Source organism: Cebus imitator, unplaced genomic scaffold (assembly GCF_001604975.1).
Source record: "Cebus imitator isolate Cc_AM_T3 unplaced genomic scaffold, Cebus_imitator-1.0 Scaffold306, whole genome shotgun sequence".
Taxonomy (NCBI): domain Eukaryota; kingdom Metazoa; phylum Chordata; class Mammalia; order Primates; family Cebidae; genus Cebus; species Cebus imitator.
This window is the reverse complement of record NW_016107621.1, coordinates 2,564,329-2,579,046: the sequence shown is the minus strand read 5'-3', so window position 1 is coordinate 2,579,046 and position 14,718 is coordinate 2,564,329. Positions and strand designations below refer to the sequence as shown.

Below are 14,718 nucleotides of genomic sequence, written 5' to 3'. Positions count from 1 at the left end.
GGCCTCCCAAAGTGCTGGGATTACAGGCTTGAGCCACCGCGCCCGGCTATCTTTTTTTTTTTAAATAATACATTTTATAGAGATGGGATCTCGCTGTTGCCCAAGCTGACTTCAAACTCCTGATCTCGGATAATCTACCCGCCTCACCCTCTCAAATTGCTGGGATTGGCGGACCTTGGCAGCTCACACCTGTAATTCCAGCTCTTTGGGAGGCCGCGGTGGGAGGATCACTAGAGCTCAGGAGCCCAAGATCAGCCTTAGCAACATAGGGAAATCCTGTCTCTCAAAAAGAAGAAAGAGAAAAAAAGAAAGAAAGAGAAAGAGAGAAGGAAGGAAGGAAGGAAGGAAGGAAGGAAGGAAGGAAGGGAGGGAGGGAGGGAGGGAGGGAGGGAAAGAAAAGGAAAGAAAAGAAAAAAGGAAAGAAAGAAAAAGAGACACAAAAAGTGCTGTGATCACAGGCGTGAGCCACTGCGCTCAGCCCCTTTCGGTTTGTTTCTGTGATCCTCCCAACCCTCTAATCCCTGTGAATCTGTCTCTGGGATTTTCTCTCTCTCTCCCCACCTTCCCTCCCTTCCTCACCCTCTCTATCCCTCTCTGCGTCTCTGCTGATGTTTTTCTCTCTGCCTCTCTCCCTGTCTGTCTGTGCCCCTCTGCGTGTCTCTGGCCGCCCCCGTCCCTCTGTGTCGCACGCACACGCCCCATCGGGCCTCTGCCCTTGTCAGTTGCCCCTGGAGCCCTGCCCCCACCTCCGTCCCAGTTTCCTTCTACAAGCCTCAGTCTCCAGCTCTGAAAACTCGGCAGGCGCCCCGCCATCCGCAACCCCACCCCGACCCCCACCCCTGTCCCACGCACTCCCCGCCCGGTCGCGGCTGTCCACCGGCCAAACTCAGGCACGTCCTGGCCCAGGGCCGGGCGGAAGGGAACCAGTCCAGGGCCAGCCAGGCTGCGCCAGGGGCGCGCGTCCGGGAAGCGCCCCTCCTGCCCCGCCCCCGGCCCCGCCCCAACCGGGCTCTATAAGAAGACGGCTCTCCCTGCCAGCCTCAGCCTGACTTCAGCGCTCCGACACTTGGCCGACTCCCTCATGGCCAACCGCTACACCATGGATCTCACCGCCATCTACGAGGTGAGTCCCCGCCACTCGGCACCTGCACGCCTGACTCCCAGCTCTCTAGAGCCGCAAGCTCCAGCCCGGGACGCTTGCCTCCCTTCTCCAACCGGGGCTCCCTAGCGCGCCAGCCCCGGGCCCCTGCCTTCTACTCCCAAGACCAGCTTGGTGATTTAGAGGTGGAAACGGAGCTCGCGTCTCCCGGGTCTTGGCTCAAACATGGGTAGGGCGGCCCGTGCAAGTGGAAAGTCGGAGAATATTTCTCACACTGAGGCTGCCTGGAGGCGGAAGTGGCCCCCATACCTGGCTCACCCCTAGTCGTTGCTGAGGGCGTGGTTTTGCGCGGAGGCGTTTCTGGGGCTGGAGTCTTAGGGTGGGGGGATCTGACTTATGTCTCTCCAGTCCCTGACCATAGTTCTCCGAAAACCCTTAAACCAAAGCGATCCGGACTCCTGGGTCAACTTTGCCCGGTTTCTCCAGTTGTGAAACTGGAGATCCCGACGCGTGGGTCATATCCGGGGAGGCCCAGAGACTCAAAATTGGGAAACAGTGGTGCGCTCTGACTTCGGGGACCCCTCTTGGTCCAGCCGGGGAAACAGGAATTCCTGGGTCCCCCGGGATAATGCCTCGGTCGGAATCTCCAAATCTGGGTTCCTGGCATCTGGAACCTGGGAGTTTCTGCGGGCGGGTGGGGCTCAGGCCGGGAGCCCACAAACCGGCCTGGCAAGCTCTTGATCCCTGCAGTTGGAGTGGGGCGTCGCCCTGCATTTTCAGGTGCCTTAACCGACCCATTTCCGCAGAGCCTCCTGTCGCTGAAGGTTGACGCGCCCGTGCCATCCGACCACGGAGAGACTGAGTCCAGCCCAGGCTGGGGCTCCTCGGGACTCTGGAGCCTGAGCCCCTCTGACTCCAGCCCGTCTGGGGTCATCTCTCGCCTGCCTGGCCGCTCCACCAGCCTGGTAGAGGGCCGCAGCTTTGGCTGGGTGCCCCCACCCCCCGGCTTCGCACCGCTGACTCCCCACCTGGGCCCCGAGCTGTCACCCTCACCCACCTCGCCCACAGCGACCCCCACCACCTCCTCCCGCTACAAGACTGAGCTATGTCGGACCTTCTCAGAGAGTGGGCGCTGCCGCTATGGGGCCAAATGCCAGTTTGCCCATGGCCTGGGCGAGCTGCGCCAAGCCAATCGCCACCCCAAGTACAAGACGGAACTCTGCCACAAGTTCTACCTCCAGGGCCGCTGCCCCTACGGCTCTCGCTGCCACTTCATCCACAACCCCAGCGAAGACCTGGCGGCCCCGGGCCACCCTCCTGTGCTTCGCCAGAGCATCAGTTTCTCTGGCCTGCCCTCCGGCCGCCGGACCTCACCACCACCGCCAGGCCTGGCCGGCCCTTCCCTGTCCTGCTCCTTCTCGCCCTCCAGCTCCCCGCCACCACCTGGGGACCTTCCACTGTCACCCTCTGCTTTCTCTGCTGCCCCTGGTACTCCCGTGGCTCGAAGAGACCCCACCCCAGTCTGTTGCCCCTCTTGCCGAAGGGCCACCCCTATGAGCGTCTGGGGGGGGGCCTTGGGTGGCCTGGTAAGAAGCCCCTCTGTACAATCCCTGGGATCTGACCCTGATGAATACGCCAGCAGCGGTAGCAGCTTGGGGGGCTCTGACTCTCCAGTCTTCGAGGCGGGGGTTTTTCCACCACCTCAGCCCACAACAGCCCCCCGGCGACTCCCCATTTTCAATCGCATCTCTGTTTCTGAATGACAAGTGACTCTGCCCTGCCAGATCAGCTGGATCTCAGGGGGGGAGCCACATCTCTTGCACTGTGGTCTTTGCATGGACCCAGGGCTGTGGAGACTTGGGGGACAGTAATCAAGTAACCCCTTTTTGCAGAATGCATTAACCCACTCCCCTGACCTCACGCTGGGGCAGGTCCCCAAGTGTGCAAGCTCAGTATTCGTGGTGGGGGATGGAGTGTCTTCTGAGGTTCTTAAAAAAAAAAATGTAGCATATTTAAGGGAGGCAATGAACCCTCTCCCCCACCTCTTCCCTGCGCAAATCTGTTTCGTGGAATCTTACGTGCTGTGAATAATAGGCCTTCTCTGCCCCTCCAGTTTTTAGAGATCTGAGGTTCCAGTCTCCTGGTAACTGGAACCTCCCCTGAGGGGGAATCCTGGTGCTCAAATTACCCTCCAAAAGCAAGTAGCCAAAGCTGTTGCCAAACCCCACCCATGAATCAATGGGTCTTTATTTATGACGACTTTATTTATTCTAATATGATTTTATAGTATTTATATATATTGGGTCGTCTGCTTCCCTCGTATTTTTCTTCCTCTTTTTTTGTAATATTGGAAACGACGGTATAATTATTATAAGTAGACTATAATAATATATTTAGTAATATATATTGTTACCTTAAAAGTCTATTTTTGTGTTTTTGGAAATTTTTAAATAAACGGAATCTGCGTGTAAGCTGGGATCCTCGCTTCTTCGCGGTCTAGAGACAAGAATGGGGAGGGAAGGGGTGACTTTTTGGAACCAGTCAACTCTGCTCCTCCCAGCCCCGCGGCGCTCACCTGGCAGGAAGTGACGTCACCGGGCCTGGCCGTTCACCTGAAAGGGTGGGACCAGGTGAGGTCACCAGATGAGAACCGGGGGAGCCAGTTCCCGGGCGTCGGGGGGGCCGCGCTCCCGTCTTGCCGGGCTCCTTGACCCAACTCTGGCGGGCGCGCGCAAGCGGGTACGGGATGTTTCCGTCCCCACGGGGCCGCGGGAGGCGGGAGGGGCCGGGTGGAGAGGACGGAATGTGCTGGGGCGCGCGCCCAGGGCGAGCGGGGGCGGGCGCGGGGCGGGACAGCCTGGGGTAACGGAACCCGTTTCGGGACTCGGGTTCCGGGGGGCTTCGACGCCTTCGGGATGTTGTGGGGAAGCGGGTTTTAGGGTCTCAAGAGTCTAGGATCTCAACATTTAGGAGTCTCAGGTTAAGTCCCCTGGCGCTTTAGACTCTAGAGCCCTGGTGGCTTGGAGTTGCAGGTTTTTGGCCACCCGGGACGCTGGAGCCCAGGAATTACCGGATCTTGGTATTTCCGAACCTTGGAAACCCGAGGCCTCAGACACCCACCAGGGTTGGCCCCGCGAGGCCAGGGCGTGTGGGTAGTAGGGGCCGCGCGTCTAGGAGGGGCCCCGGGGGAACTGCGTCTTCCGACCATACAAGGCCAGCGGCGTCGGGACCAGCCGCGGGGCCCAGCGCCCCGCGCCCGGAAGCCGCCCTGCGTCAGCGCCTGCGGCTTGGCCCTGCCGTCCAGCCTTCGCCCCCCGCTGCCCCTCTTTTTTCTCCTTGCCCCCCTCGCCCCTCCTCCTCCCTCCCGCTTCCCTCTTCTCTCCTTTCCCTACCCTCACCCCTCCTCCTCCTCCTCACTTCCTCCTCTGCACCCTCCTGCCCCGCCCTACGCCCTTTGCCTTCAGCTCTTCTCTCTACCCTCCGACTCGTCCCTCCCTCATTGCTCCTCCCTCCCACTTGCAGCCTCCCCATCCTGCCGTCTCTTACCCCCTTTCTCCTCCTTCCTGTCTCCCTTCTCTCCCTTTTTCTGTCCTTCCTTTCCTCTCCACCCTTTACTTGCCCTCTCACTCCCCACTGTCCTCTCCCTCCCTACCCCCAGCCTTAGTCCTCCTCCTCTTCTCTCCCTCTCCAGCCCCTTCCCTCCTCTCCCTTCTGTCTCCCTTCCTCAAGCCTCCTTCCTGCTCTCAGGCCTCCTTGGCCGTCTCCCCTGGCCCACTGACCTTTGGTCTCTTCTTCCAGGAAACTGCCTCCCTTGTGGGAAAGGGCTCAGGCCCTGATAAGTAGAAGAGGGTCAGGCGAGAGGGAGTCAGAACCCCTGCGATGCAAGGGCGTAGGAGGGGCAGAGAGCTAGAGCAGGAGCAAGCAGGCAGAGACATTCGCAGAAACAGAGCCTTGGACACGGAAAGAACAAAAAAGAGATAGCGCTAGTCCTTCCTTTAGTCCCATCAGATTCTCTCACCTTTCCCCAACGAATCCCTCATGTAAGAAAACGGCATCTCCCATCAGCTACCAGGGCTTAGGCCAGACACCCGGGAGTACCTCTTGGCACCTTGCTCTCAAACCCATACCCCAGGCCGACAGCGATCCTGTGTGATCCACCTGCAAAATAGATCCACAATCCACCTGCCCCCACCATGACCCCCACCCGGTTCCTATCCAACAACGTCTCCCATTTGCATCTTCATAGCAGCCCATCAGTCTCTGCTCCAGCCTCTGCCCTCAGTCTCCGCTTTCCCCACTTCCCCAAGAGACAACCAGAGGAAGCCTGTTATGAGACCTGAGTCAGATCACGTAAAAGTCAAAGTCCTAAGTGCTCCCCACAGCCCACACAGTCTGGCACCCATCGCTTACCCTCCCCCTTGACCACTCTGCTGCAGGCACACTGGCCTCCTAGCTGGTCTGCTTCATCCGCAGGAGCTTTGCACTAGCTGTTCCCTCTGCCTGAGCACTCCCCTGGGGTCCTCATGGCTCACTCCCCTCCTTCAGGTCTCTGCTCAAAAGTTGCCTGATCTATGAGATCCTCCCTGACCATTGCTGTTGGCAATCCACACCCCACCTCCAACTACCCATCTTCCCTACCTTGCTGGACTTTTTCCAAGACATTTATCATCACCTAACATTCAAATGTTCTCAATTCTTTTGTTTACAGCAATATGCCTCCCCACTATAATGTCAGGTCCTCAGGGGCAGGGATGTGCCCTTGGGAGGTGGGAGCTGGTGGGAGGTGCTGTTTCCTTACATGAGGGATTCTTTGGGGAAGGGCGAGAGAATCTGATCTGGCTAAAGGAAGAACGAGCGATGTCTTTCTTGTTCTTTCCGTGTCCAAGGCTCTGTTTCTCGAGCCCTGTGACACTCACTGCTGTATTACACACAACTAAAGGGGGCCAGGCACATAGTGAATGTTCAGTATTTGTTGAAAAATCAAGACTCAGAACCGGAAAGGAAACAGTTTTCCTTTTCAACAGAGGTGGAAAACTCCAATACCGGTAAATACGTTCATCGTAAAAGAGGCATTAAAAAGAGACAGAGAAATATGCAGAGGAGAGCCATATACAGCTTACCCAGGACCCATATCTCTACAGAAGTCAAACTATTTGCAGACTAAATTCCATGCCCAAAGCATCTAATAAGAGACGATACCCCCACCTGGTGGCTAGGATGGAAACCGCACCTTCCTACAATACAGAGCAAACAAGGGACTGTCACCAAAACCCTAGAAGTCTTTTGGGCCCAATAATTCAAAAGATGGAAATGTTCATTCATCTAAGTGATGTAGACGTTTTGGTTGGTTTATAAGATGTATAAGTTTATAAGAACTGATGAGAAAAAAATTAAAAGTGCTGGGAGAGGCAAAAGAAAAAGAGTGCTCCAGGTGAGGATCGAACTCACAACCTCGGCATTGCTCCGCTCGCACTGTCATATAAGTACCGCGCGCTAACCGATTGCGCCACTGGAGCTCTGGCCGCACCCTTTCGCCGGGGAGTCCTTCAGTCATTCATGGCCACGTGACCTCACCGGACGGCCCCGCCTTGTATTGCATATGCAGATTTAAAACTTTTGATTTACCAATAGGACACAGTCCTTCGTCAGTTCCGGATTCTCACGCCTCGCGGCCCTTGCTGTAAAAGGAAAAAGTCCGCGAGGCGTTTGGAATGTAGAGGAGTCGCCTACCCAGAGGACACGCCTCCTCATGAATATTCAGAATAAGGGGGGGGTTGAAGCCTTAACCCTTCGCGGGCGGGCCGGCCGGAAGGCAGCCCCTTCCCCCCGCAGGCGGGAACAGGATGTGAGCCGGGGCGACAGAGGGGGAGGGGAAGCCCCGGGCGACCGCCCCCCGCTGCACAGCTGGGACCGGACTCTCCCGCCCCAGATGTGGCGCCGCCGCCGTCACTCAAGCCCTGTGACACCCAGCTGGGAGCCCGAGGGGTCCAGAGGTTCGGACCCCGGCGTCCAGAATTTCTGCTCGGCATCCTGAGAGACCCCGAAGCCCAGGCCCGGGCGCCCAGGCTGGAGGACTTGAGCCATCCAGGTGCCCAGCGCCCCCTCCTGGAGCAGCCGGGAGCCCTAGACGTCAGCTCGCGGGACCCTGGAGGCCGAGCGCCCCGCACCCCCGTTTCAAGAACTCAGGATCCAGGACCGCAGACTCCCTTCTTGGCTCCAATCCCAAGACCCCGCATTGGAGGAACTTGAGATTCGAACTTCTAAGCCCCCCATCCAGTTTTGGGCTGCAGCGTCCATCACTGAAAGGGGACCCAAGACTTTGGGACCCCCCCTGTGCTCCCACCTAGAGGGAGTTTCATCCCTGCCCCTAGAGTTAGGGGAACTCCGGAATCCACCCCCCACCCCACAGCCCTACCTAGAAGACTCAGGAATGTGGGTCCCCAGCGCCCCCATCTGAGACTCCAGAGTCGAGGCTCCTAGCATCCCCCACTTAGAACACAGAGAAATTCCGACTGTGGGACCCCACTCTCTGAGAGACCCCAGATTCTGTTCCTGGAGCCTGAGAGCCCGAAGTTCACGCCCCTGAGTCCGGCCTCCGAACCTCTCCCGGGACCGCGTCGGGGTCGCGCAGGAGCCAGGCTGCCTTGGGCCGGGGCTCGAGGCTCCCCGGGAGGTGAGCGGGAGGCGAGGGGCCCAGGCGGACTGGGGGAGGGGGCGGCGCCGCTGCGGAACAATGAGGGGGCGTGCCGTCGGGGGGCGAGCCGAGGCGCCGGCTGGAGTTGGGGGCTGGAGGGGTGTGGGAAGGCGCTGGGGAGGCTGCGGCTGTGGGGACCGCGCTCGGGGCTCGAGGGGGACCGGCCGGAGGGGGAGCGAGGGCTCCGGGCCAGCGCCCCAGCGCGCACCCCTCGGCGGGGGAGGGAGCCGTCTGCAGGACCCTGGCATCCGGTCCCCCAGCCTCCGCCCTCCCTTGGGACCCCGCGGCCTCCCGCCCACGGCTTTTCCCAGCCCTGCCCCTCGCCCTCCGCTCCAGCCAGAGCCCAAACGTTCCCAGGATCCCTAAGCCTCTGGCCCCAGACAAACGGGACTCGCAGCGTCTGCGCCTCCTGCTCCGCTCACTCTTCTTTGTCTCAGCTTTTCCATCTTTTTCCCCAGGTTCTCTCTCCTTGTCCCCTTCTTTCTGTCACTTTGTGCCTCCCCAGTTAGTGATTCCCAGGAGCCCCTCCCTGGATTTAGAACACGCTCCTCATTCCCAGCCCCCATCTGTGAGTTTGGTTGGTGGAGAGGCCCATGGGGTCCTGATAGCCAAGAAGGGGGTCTTTCTACAGGACCCTGCTGGGCCGCTCAGCCATGCCTGAGGGAGCCCAAGGACTGAGCCTCTCCAAACCTAGCCCAAGCCTCGGGTGTGGCCGAAGAGGCGAAGTCTGTGACTGTGCCACTGTGTGTGAGACTCGGACAGGTGAGCCCAGAGGCAGGGGCGGAGCCTGTGGGGCATTTATTCCTGGGCAAGGCTGGCAACGCTGGATGATCGAGACAGCCCCAGGCCAACTCGCACTGAGCTCCGAGGCGGGTGAGGGAGGCGGATGAGGGAGGCGGCCGCATCCCCAGGCAATGACATGGCCAGAGTGGGCAGCGCTGGGCAGAGTGGTAAGGGCTGTGATGGGGGATCCTCCCATCCTGGAAAGTCAGGGGAAGGGTCCTGGCAGTGGGAACATCTCAACTGAGAAGTGGAAAATTAGGGGGAAGGAGTTGGGCAAAGACAAGGAAGAGTATTCCACATGCAAGGAACAGCATGTGCAAAGGCCCAGAGATAAGAAAAGGCTACATGTAGGAGACTGAAAGAAGTTGAGTGTCAATGGAATGCAGAGTGTAAGAAGAGGGGTGGCTGTGGGAGGAGAGCTGGCTGGAGGAATTTGTGTCAGCCACATTGCCCAGTGCCCTGGGGATCTGAGGAGTTTGGACTTTATCTCGAGGGGCATGAAGGTGTTATACTCACGGGAGTGACACAGTCAGATGGACAAATTAATAAAGGTCTACCTGGCTGATTCATGGAGGTGGATTAGAGTAATGGAGGCCAGAAGACCAGAGATGACCCTGATAGGACAGGATGGGACTAGACCAAGGAGGGCAGTCGGGAGGGAGGAAGGAGCCAGTGGGCGTGCTGTTGGCCAGGTGCGGGTGAGGGTGGGGGCTGAATGCATGAAAGGCTGTGGGAGTCGGTGTGGGGGGAGATTCCTCTGACCTCCTGTTCCACACCCCAGCAGCTCCTGCAGCCCCTGCCATGGCCTCCCCCCGAGGTTCCGGGAGTTCCACATCCCTGAGCACAGTGGGCTCTGAGGGAGACCCAGCCCCGGGGCCTACCCCAGCCTGCTCAGCCTCCAAGCCAGAGCCCCTTCCAGGGCCCCCCATCCGCCTACATCTCTCTCCGGTGGGGATCACAGGTTCAGCCAAACCCTCAAGGCTGGAGCGTGTGGCCCGAGAGATCGTGGAGACAGAGCGGGCCTACGTCAGGGACCTGCGCAGCATTGTGGAGGTAAGGCGGGCAGACACCCGAGGGCAGTGGGTACCCAGGCCAGCCCCTTGGCCCTGGTAACCCCAGTCATCCCCGCAGGACTACCTGGGCCCTCTGCTGGACGGCGGGGTCCTGGGGCTGAGCATGGAGCAGGTGGGCACGCTGTTTGCCAACATAGAAGACATCTACGAGTTCAGCAGGTCAGGGGCAGGTGGGACAGGCGGGGGGAGGGCTTTGACTGGTTGGAAGGTCTATTATGTCCTAATCCAAATCTTGGAGCTTCATAGTGTTCTGTCCAGGCTGGTACATGGGGTTGTGACATTGGGCAGGGAGCAGGGATCATGACTGGAGTGAGAACCCAGAGTGAGGGAGGGCCATAGGAGATGGGAGTCAGAGGACCCAGATGAAGCCCAAACACTGGGACAGGGTTCCAGCATCAGGAGGAGGTCTCGAGGCTGTGTCAGGTCTGAGCTCACGATGGATCCAAAAATCACTTGGGGCCTGAAGGCCGGGACAGCGTGAGCATGCGTGTGACCCCCTAAGCCTGATTTGCCTGGGACTTTTCCAGCTTTAGCACTGAAAGCCTTCATCCTAGGAAACTGCTTGATCCCGGACAAACCAGGATGGTCACTGTGGTAAGGAGGAAGCTGGGGTCTGAGGATCATGACACTTTCAAGTGCCTTGATGAGGTCTCGGGATTATAGCAGGATCTTAAGATCATCCTAGCTCTTTGAGTCATGACATGACACCCCTAGGCTCACGCCAGCGGTGACACCAGTTCAAGCTGGAGAATGAGAAGCTGTCCAGGGACAAAGTCTAAGCAGGTTACCATGTCCCGTGTAGCCCTGAGAGGACCCTTCCTCCAGATGTGACATCCCCTTAGGAGATGCTGGCAGTCAGCAAGCCCCCAGCCTCAGCAGACCGCTGGGGCATCGGCCTCCCGTAGGCCTCCCATGGGGAGGTTCGTGGAGACAGGCGGTTCTTCACCCTCCCCTCTCCTCTGTAGTGAGCTCCTAGAGGACTTGGAGAGCACCAGCAGCGCCGGGGGCATTGCCGAGTGCTTCGTGCAGCGGGTGAGTGGAGGGGTGGGGGGCCTTGGTAGAGGGGGAGAGCAGGCTTGGGCTAGGCTGGAAGGGGGGTCATGGGAAGCTGGGACCTGGGGTCTCCCTGACTCCCATGTCACCCGCAGAGCGAGGATTTTGACATCTACACATTGTACTGCATGAACTACCCGAGGTGAGGGGCAGGAGCCCCTGCTGGGCCTCAGGCCGTGCCCACAAGCTGATGTGCCAGTCACCCTCCCTCTACCCCCGACCCATCCAGCACCGACCCCTTCCAGGCTGTGACAGTAACTGACCTCTCCCTCACTGCCCCGCCCCCTGTCAGACCTCTACCCTTCCCAAACCCTGGCCCCTCCCCAACCCCTCTTGGCCCCGCCCACTGGAACTGACAACCACCACTGACCTGTGCTGTGCCCCCAGCTCCCTGGCCCTACTCCGGGAGCTGTCCTTGTCTCCACCAGCAGCCCTTTGGCTGCAGGAGCGCCAGGCCCAGCTTCGCCACTCGCTGCCCCTGCAGAGCTTCCTACTGAAACCCGTCCAGCGCATCCTCAAGTACCATCTGCTGCTGCAGGTCGGCTGGGGTCCCCAGAGCCAGGCCGGGGAGGGCGAGGTCCCATCCCTTGACCACCTGTTGTTGCATCTGGAGGGTGGACCCCCCCCCGAGTTGGGCAAGGCCTGAGGAGGTGTCCTCTGACTTTGTACCAAGCTGTGCACCTGGGCAGGGATCCAGTCCCTAGAAACTGCGCCAGTGGGCCGGGTGCAGTGGCTCACACCTGTAATCCCAGCATTTTGAGAGGCTGAGGTGGGAAGATCACTTGAGCCCATTATTTCAAGACCAGGCTGGGCAACATAGCAAAACCCTGCCTGTATAAAAAAATTTCAAAATTAGCCGGGCACAGCGGCTTACAACAGCAGTCCCAGCTACTCGGAGGCTGAGGTGGGAGGATTGTTTGAGCCCAGGAGTTGGAGGCTGTGGTGAGATGTGATTGTGCCACTGCACTCCAGTCTGGGACAGAGCAAGGCCCTGTCTCCAAAAAAAGTAAAATAACAAGGAAAGAGGCTGGGCGCGGTGGCTCACGCCTGTAATCCCAGCACTTTGGGAGGCCGAGGCAGGTGGATCACAAGGTCAAGAGATCGAGACCATCCTGGTCAACATAGTGAAACCCCGTCTCTACTAAAAATACAAAAAATCAGCTGGGCATGGTGGCACGTGCCTGTAATCCCAGCTACTCAGGAGGCTGAGGCAGGAGAATTGCCTGAACCCAGGAGGCGGAGGCTGCGGTGAGCCAAGATCGAGCCATTGCACTCCAGCCTGGGTAACAAGAGCGAAACTCTGTCTCAAAAAAAAAAAAGGAAAGAAAGTGGACCAGTGTTTGGTGTAGGGTCTTGCTGGCAGTGGCGCCTGGCACCAGATTATTCTACTTCCTGTCTCTGCTTGTTTGTCTTTCTCCATCTCTGCCCCTACCTTTTTTTTTTTTTTTTTTTTTGAGAGGGAGTTTCACCCTTTTTGCCCAGGCTGGAGTGCAATGGCACAATCTCAGCTCACTGCAACCTCCACCTCCCTGGTTCAAACAATTCTCCAGTCTCAGCCTCCCGAGTAGCTGGGATTACAGGCTCCCACCCCCATGCCCAGCCTTTTTTTTTTTAAGTTATTTTTAGTAGAGACAGGGTTTCACCATGTTGGCCAGGCTGGTCTCAAATTCCTGGCCTCGGGTGATCCGCCTGCCTCAGCCTCCCAGAGTGCTGGGATTACAGGCGCGAGCTGCCGCACCCGGCCTTTGCCCCACCTTTATAGTGCTCCATCTCCTGTTACTCTCATTCTCTTTCTCCTTCTCTGTTTTTCTCATCCCTGCGTACCTGGTGGCTGCCTGGCAGGAACTAGGGAAACACTGGGCAGAGGGCCCAGGGGCCGGGGGCCGAGAGATGGTGGAGGAAGCTATCGTGTCCATGACAGCAGTTGCCTGGTACATCAACGACATGAAGCGCAAACAGGAGCACGCGGCGCGTCTCCAGGTGGCCCCAGGGTGGGCTGGGCTGACTGGAAAAGGGAGTGAGCAAGGGGGTTTTGGGGGTGGGTGGGGGGATCAGTGCCTCAAAGGTAGCCTTGGAGGGTTGGCTGGGACACAGCATGGCCCTGTTGCTAACCCCCCTGTTTTGGTGTGTGTGTGACACCTACCTATGCTCGTCTCTGTGCCTGGCGCACCTGGCGGGGTCCTGGCAGGAAGTGCAGCGGCGACTGGGTGGCTGGACTGGCCCGGAGCTGAGTGCTTTTGGGGAGCTGGTGCTGGAGGGCTCATTCCGAGGAGGTGGAGGGGGTGGCCCCCGGCTGCGAGGGGGTGAGCGGCTGCTCTTCCTGTTCTCTCGGATGCTGCTGGTGGCCAAGCGCAGGGGGCTGGAGTACACCTACAAAGGCCACATCTTTGTGAGTTTCGGGATGGGGTGGGGCTAGAACATTACCTGCAAAGTATATCCCGCATACTTGTACCCGTGTGCCCAACAGGGTGGGCCAGGGGACCCTGCTACATTTTCTTGTGTTTGAGAATGGAATCCAAGGGAGGCTTGCTTTCTAGTGTATAGAATGAAAGCTGCCCCACTTAAGAAACAAAGGAAGAAGGCTGGGCGTAGTGGCTCACACCTGTAATCCCAGCACTTTGGGAGGCCAAGGTGTGTGGATCACTTGAGGTCAGGAGTTTGAGACCAACATAACCAACATGTTGAAACCCCATCTCTACTAAAAATACAAAAATTAGCCAAGTATGGTGGCCAGTGCCTGTAATTCCAGCTACTGGGGAGGCTGAGGCAGAAGAATTGCTTGAACCTGGGAGGCAGAGGTTGCATTGAGCCGAGATCGCGCCACTGCACTCCAGCCTGTGCAACCGAGTGTGACTATGTCTCAAAAAAAAAAAAAAAAGCAAACAAAAGGGAGAGGAAACCTACCACACAGCCTTGTGGGACACATCTTCCCAGGGAGTAGGATCCGGATACGCATCCAAGGCTATCTGTGCAAGGGGAATCGCTGAGCCCAAGGTCTCTGAGCTTGCTGCCCCTCTCTTTCCTTCCAGTGCTGCAATCTGAGTGTGAGCGAGAGTCCCCGAGACCCTCTGGGATTCAAGGTGTCTGATCTGACCATTCCCAAGCACAGGCACCTGCTCCAGGTGAGCACGTAGTGAGGCCAGCCTGGTAGGGATACTCCCAGCCTTAAGACCTCACACCTGGCCCCTGACTCGACTCCATCCCGCCCCCAGGCCAAGAACCAAGAAGAGAAGAGGCTGTGGATTCACTGTCTCCAGCGCCTCTTCTTTGAGAACCACCCTGCCTCCATCCCTGCCAAGGTACAGCTCCTGCCACAGCCGGGGGCCCTCTGAGTTGCTGGAGATACCCTCCCCCAATAGTGCTAGGAGACCCCCCACCCAGCCAATGCCAGAGCAGTCTCTTATAATGTGATCACTAAAAGTGCAGAATTCCAGCCGGGCACGGTGGCTCATGCCTGTAATCCAGCACTTTGGGAGGCCGAGCCAGGTGGAGCACCTGAGGTCAGCAGTTCTAGACCAGCCTGACCAACATGGAGAAACCCCGTCTCTACTAAAAATGCAAAATTAGCTAGGTATGGTGGTGCATGCCTGTAATCTTCGCTACTCGGGAGGCTGAGGCAGGAAAATCGCTTGAACCTGGGAGGCAGAGGTTGTGGTAAGCCAAGATCACACTGCTGCACTTCAGCTGGGGCAGCAACAGTGAAACTCTGTCTCAAAAAAAAAAAAAAAAAATGTGCAGAATTCCTGCTTCTTGGATTTGAATGTAAGCTCTACCATGTCCCTGCTTTCTGACCATGGGCAAGTAACTTAACCTCTCTGAGCCTTAACTTCTCACCTAGAGGAATGATAGCACCTTCATCCTAGGGTTGTGGTGATGATTCACGGTCCCCAGCCACATCATGGGCCTGACCAGTAGGAGCACCCATCAGTTTGGCTGTGGTGGCTCATGTCTATAATCCCAGTGCTTCGAGGGGGTGATGTGGGAGGATCACTTGAGCCCAGGAGTTTGAAACCAGC

General features: G+C 58.2%; 2 protein-coding genes, 2 long non-coding RNA genes and 1 other non-coding gene across 8 annotated transcripts in view; 2 read left to right on the top strand and 3 right to left on the bottom strand.

Annotated features, from left to right (window-relative positions):
- Window positions 1-1,024: 1,024 nt before the first annotated feature.
- ZFP36 (ZFP36 ring finger protein) lies at window positions 1,025-3,570 on the top strand. The gene is made up of 2 exons (XM_017503044.2): window positions 1,025-1,123; window positions 1,906-3,570. The coding sequence occupies exons 1-2, from the start codon at window positions 1,082-1,084 to the stop codon at window positions 2,860-2,862; spliced, it is 999 nt and encodes a 332-aa protein (XP_017358533.1). The 5' UTR covers window positions 1,025-1,081; the 3' UTR covers window positions 2,863-3,570.
- On the bottom strand, window positions 3,091-4,638 carry LOC108285705. The gene is made up of 2 exons (XR_001817684.2): window positions 3,675-4,638; window positions 3,091-3,595 (listed from the first exon to the last, which is right to left on the bottom strand). It is a non-coding gene; the product is annotated as an uncharacterized LOC108285705 (long non-coding RNA).
- Window positions 4,639-6,190: 1,552 nt separating this feature from the next.
- LOC119467586 lies at window positions 6,191-14,696 on the bottom strand. The gene is made up of 3 exons (XR_005196126.1): window positions 14,537-14,696; window positions 12,846-13,072; window positions 6,191-6,777 (listed from the first exon to the last, which is right to left on the bottom strand). It is a non-coding gene; the product is annotated as an uncharacterized LOC119467586 (long non-coding RNA).
- TRNAI-UAU lies at window positions 6,523-6,615 on the bottom strand. Its single transcript is given in 2 exon segments — window positions 6,523-6,558; window positions 6,578-6,615. It is a non-coding gene; the product is annotated as a tRNA-Ile (tRNA).
- The window catches only part of PLEKHG2 (pleckstrin homology and RhoGEF domain containing G2), a 14,414-nt gene continuing 6,383 nt past the window's right edge, over window positions 6,688-14,718 (top strand). The window contains exons 1-11 of one of the 4 annotated variants that reach the window (XM_017503034.2): window positions 6,688-7,772; window positions 8,425-8,555; window positions 9,361-9,629; window positions 9,708-9,808; window positions 10,615-10,681; window positions 10,798-10,844; window positions 11,090-11,240; window positions 12,545-12,682; window positions 12,891-13,091; window positions 13,732-13,824; window positions 13,915-14,001. In XM_017503034.2, coding sequence (XP_017358523.1) covers window positions 8,447-8,555; window positions 9,361-9,629; window positions 9,708-9,808; window positions 10,615-10,681; window positions 10,798-10,844; window positions 11,090-11,240; window positions 12,545-12,682; window positions 12,891-13,091; window positions 13,732-13,824; window positions 13,915-14,001 — 1,263 coding nt within the window. In that variant the 5' untranslated portion in view covers window positions 6,688-7,772; window positions 8,425-8,446. Of the gene's footprint in view, window positions 7,773-7,980; window positions 8,556-9,357; window positions 9,630-9,707; window positions 9,809-10,614; window positions 10,682-10,797; window positions 10,845-11,089; window positions 11,241-12,544; window positions 12,683-12,890; window positions 13,092-13,731; window positions 13,825-13,914; window positions 14,002-14,718 lie in introns of those variants that run through there. The other 3 variants (XM_037729484.1, XM_037729483.1, XM_017503036.2) reach the window with 3 other exon arrangements.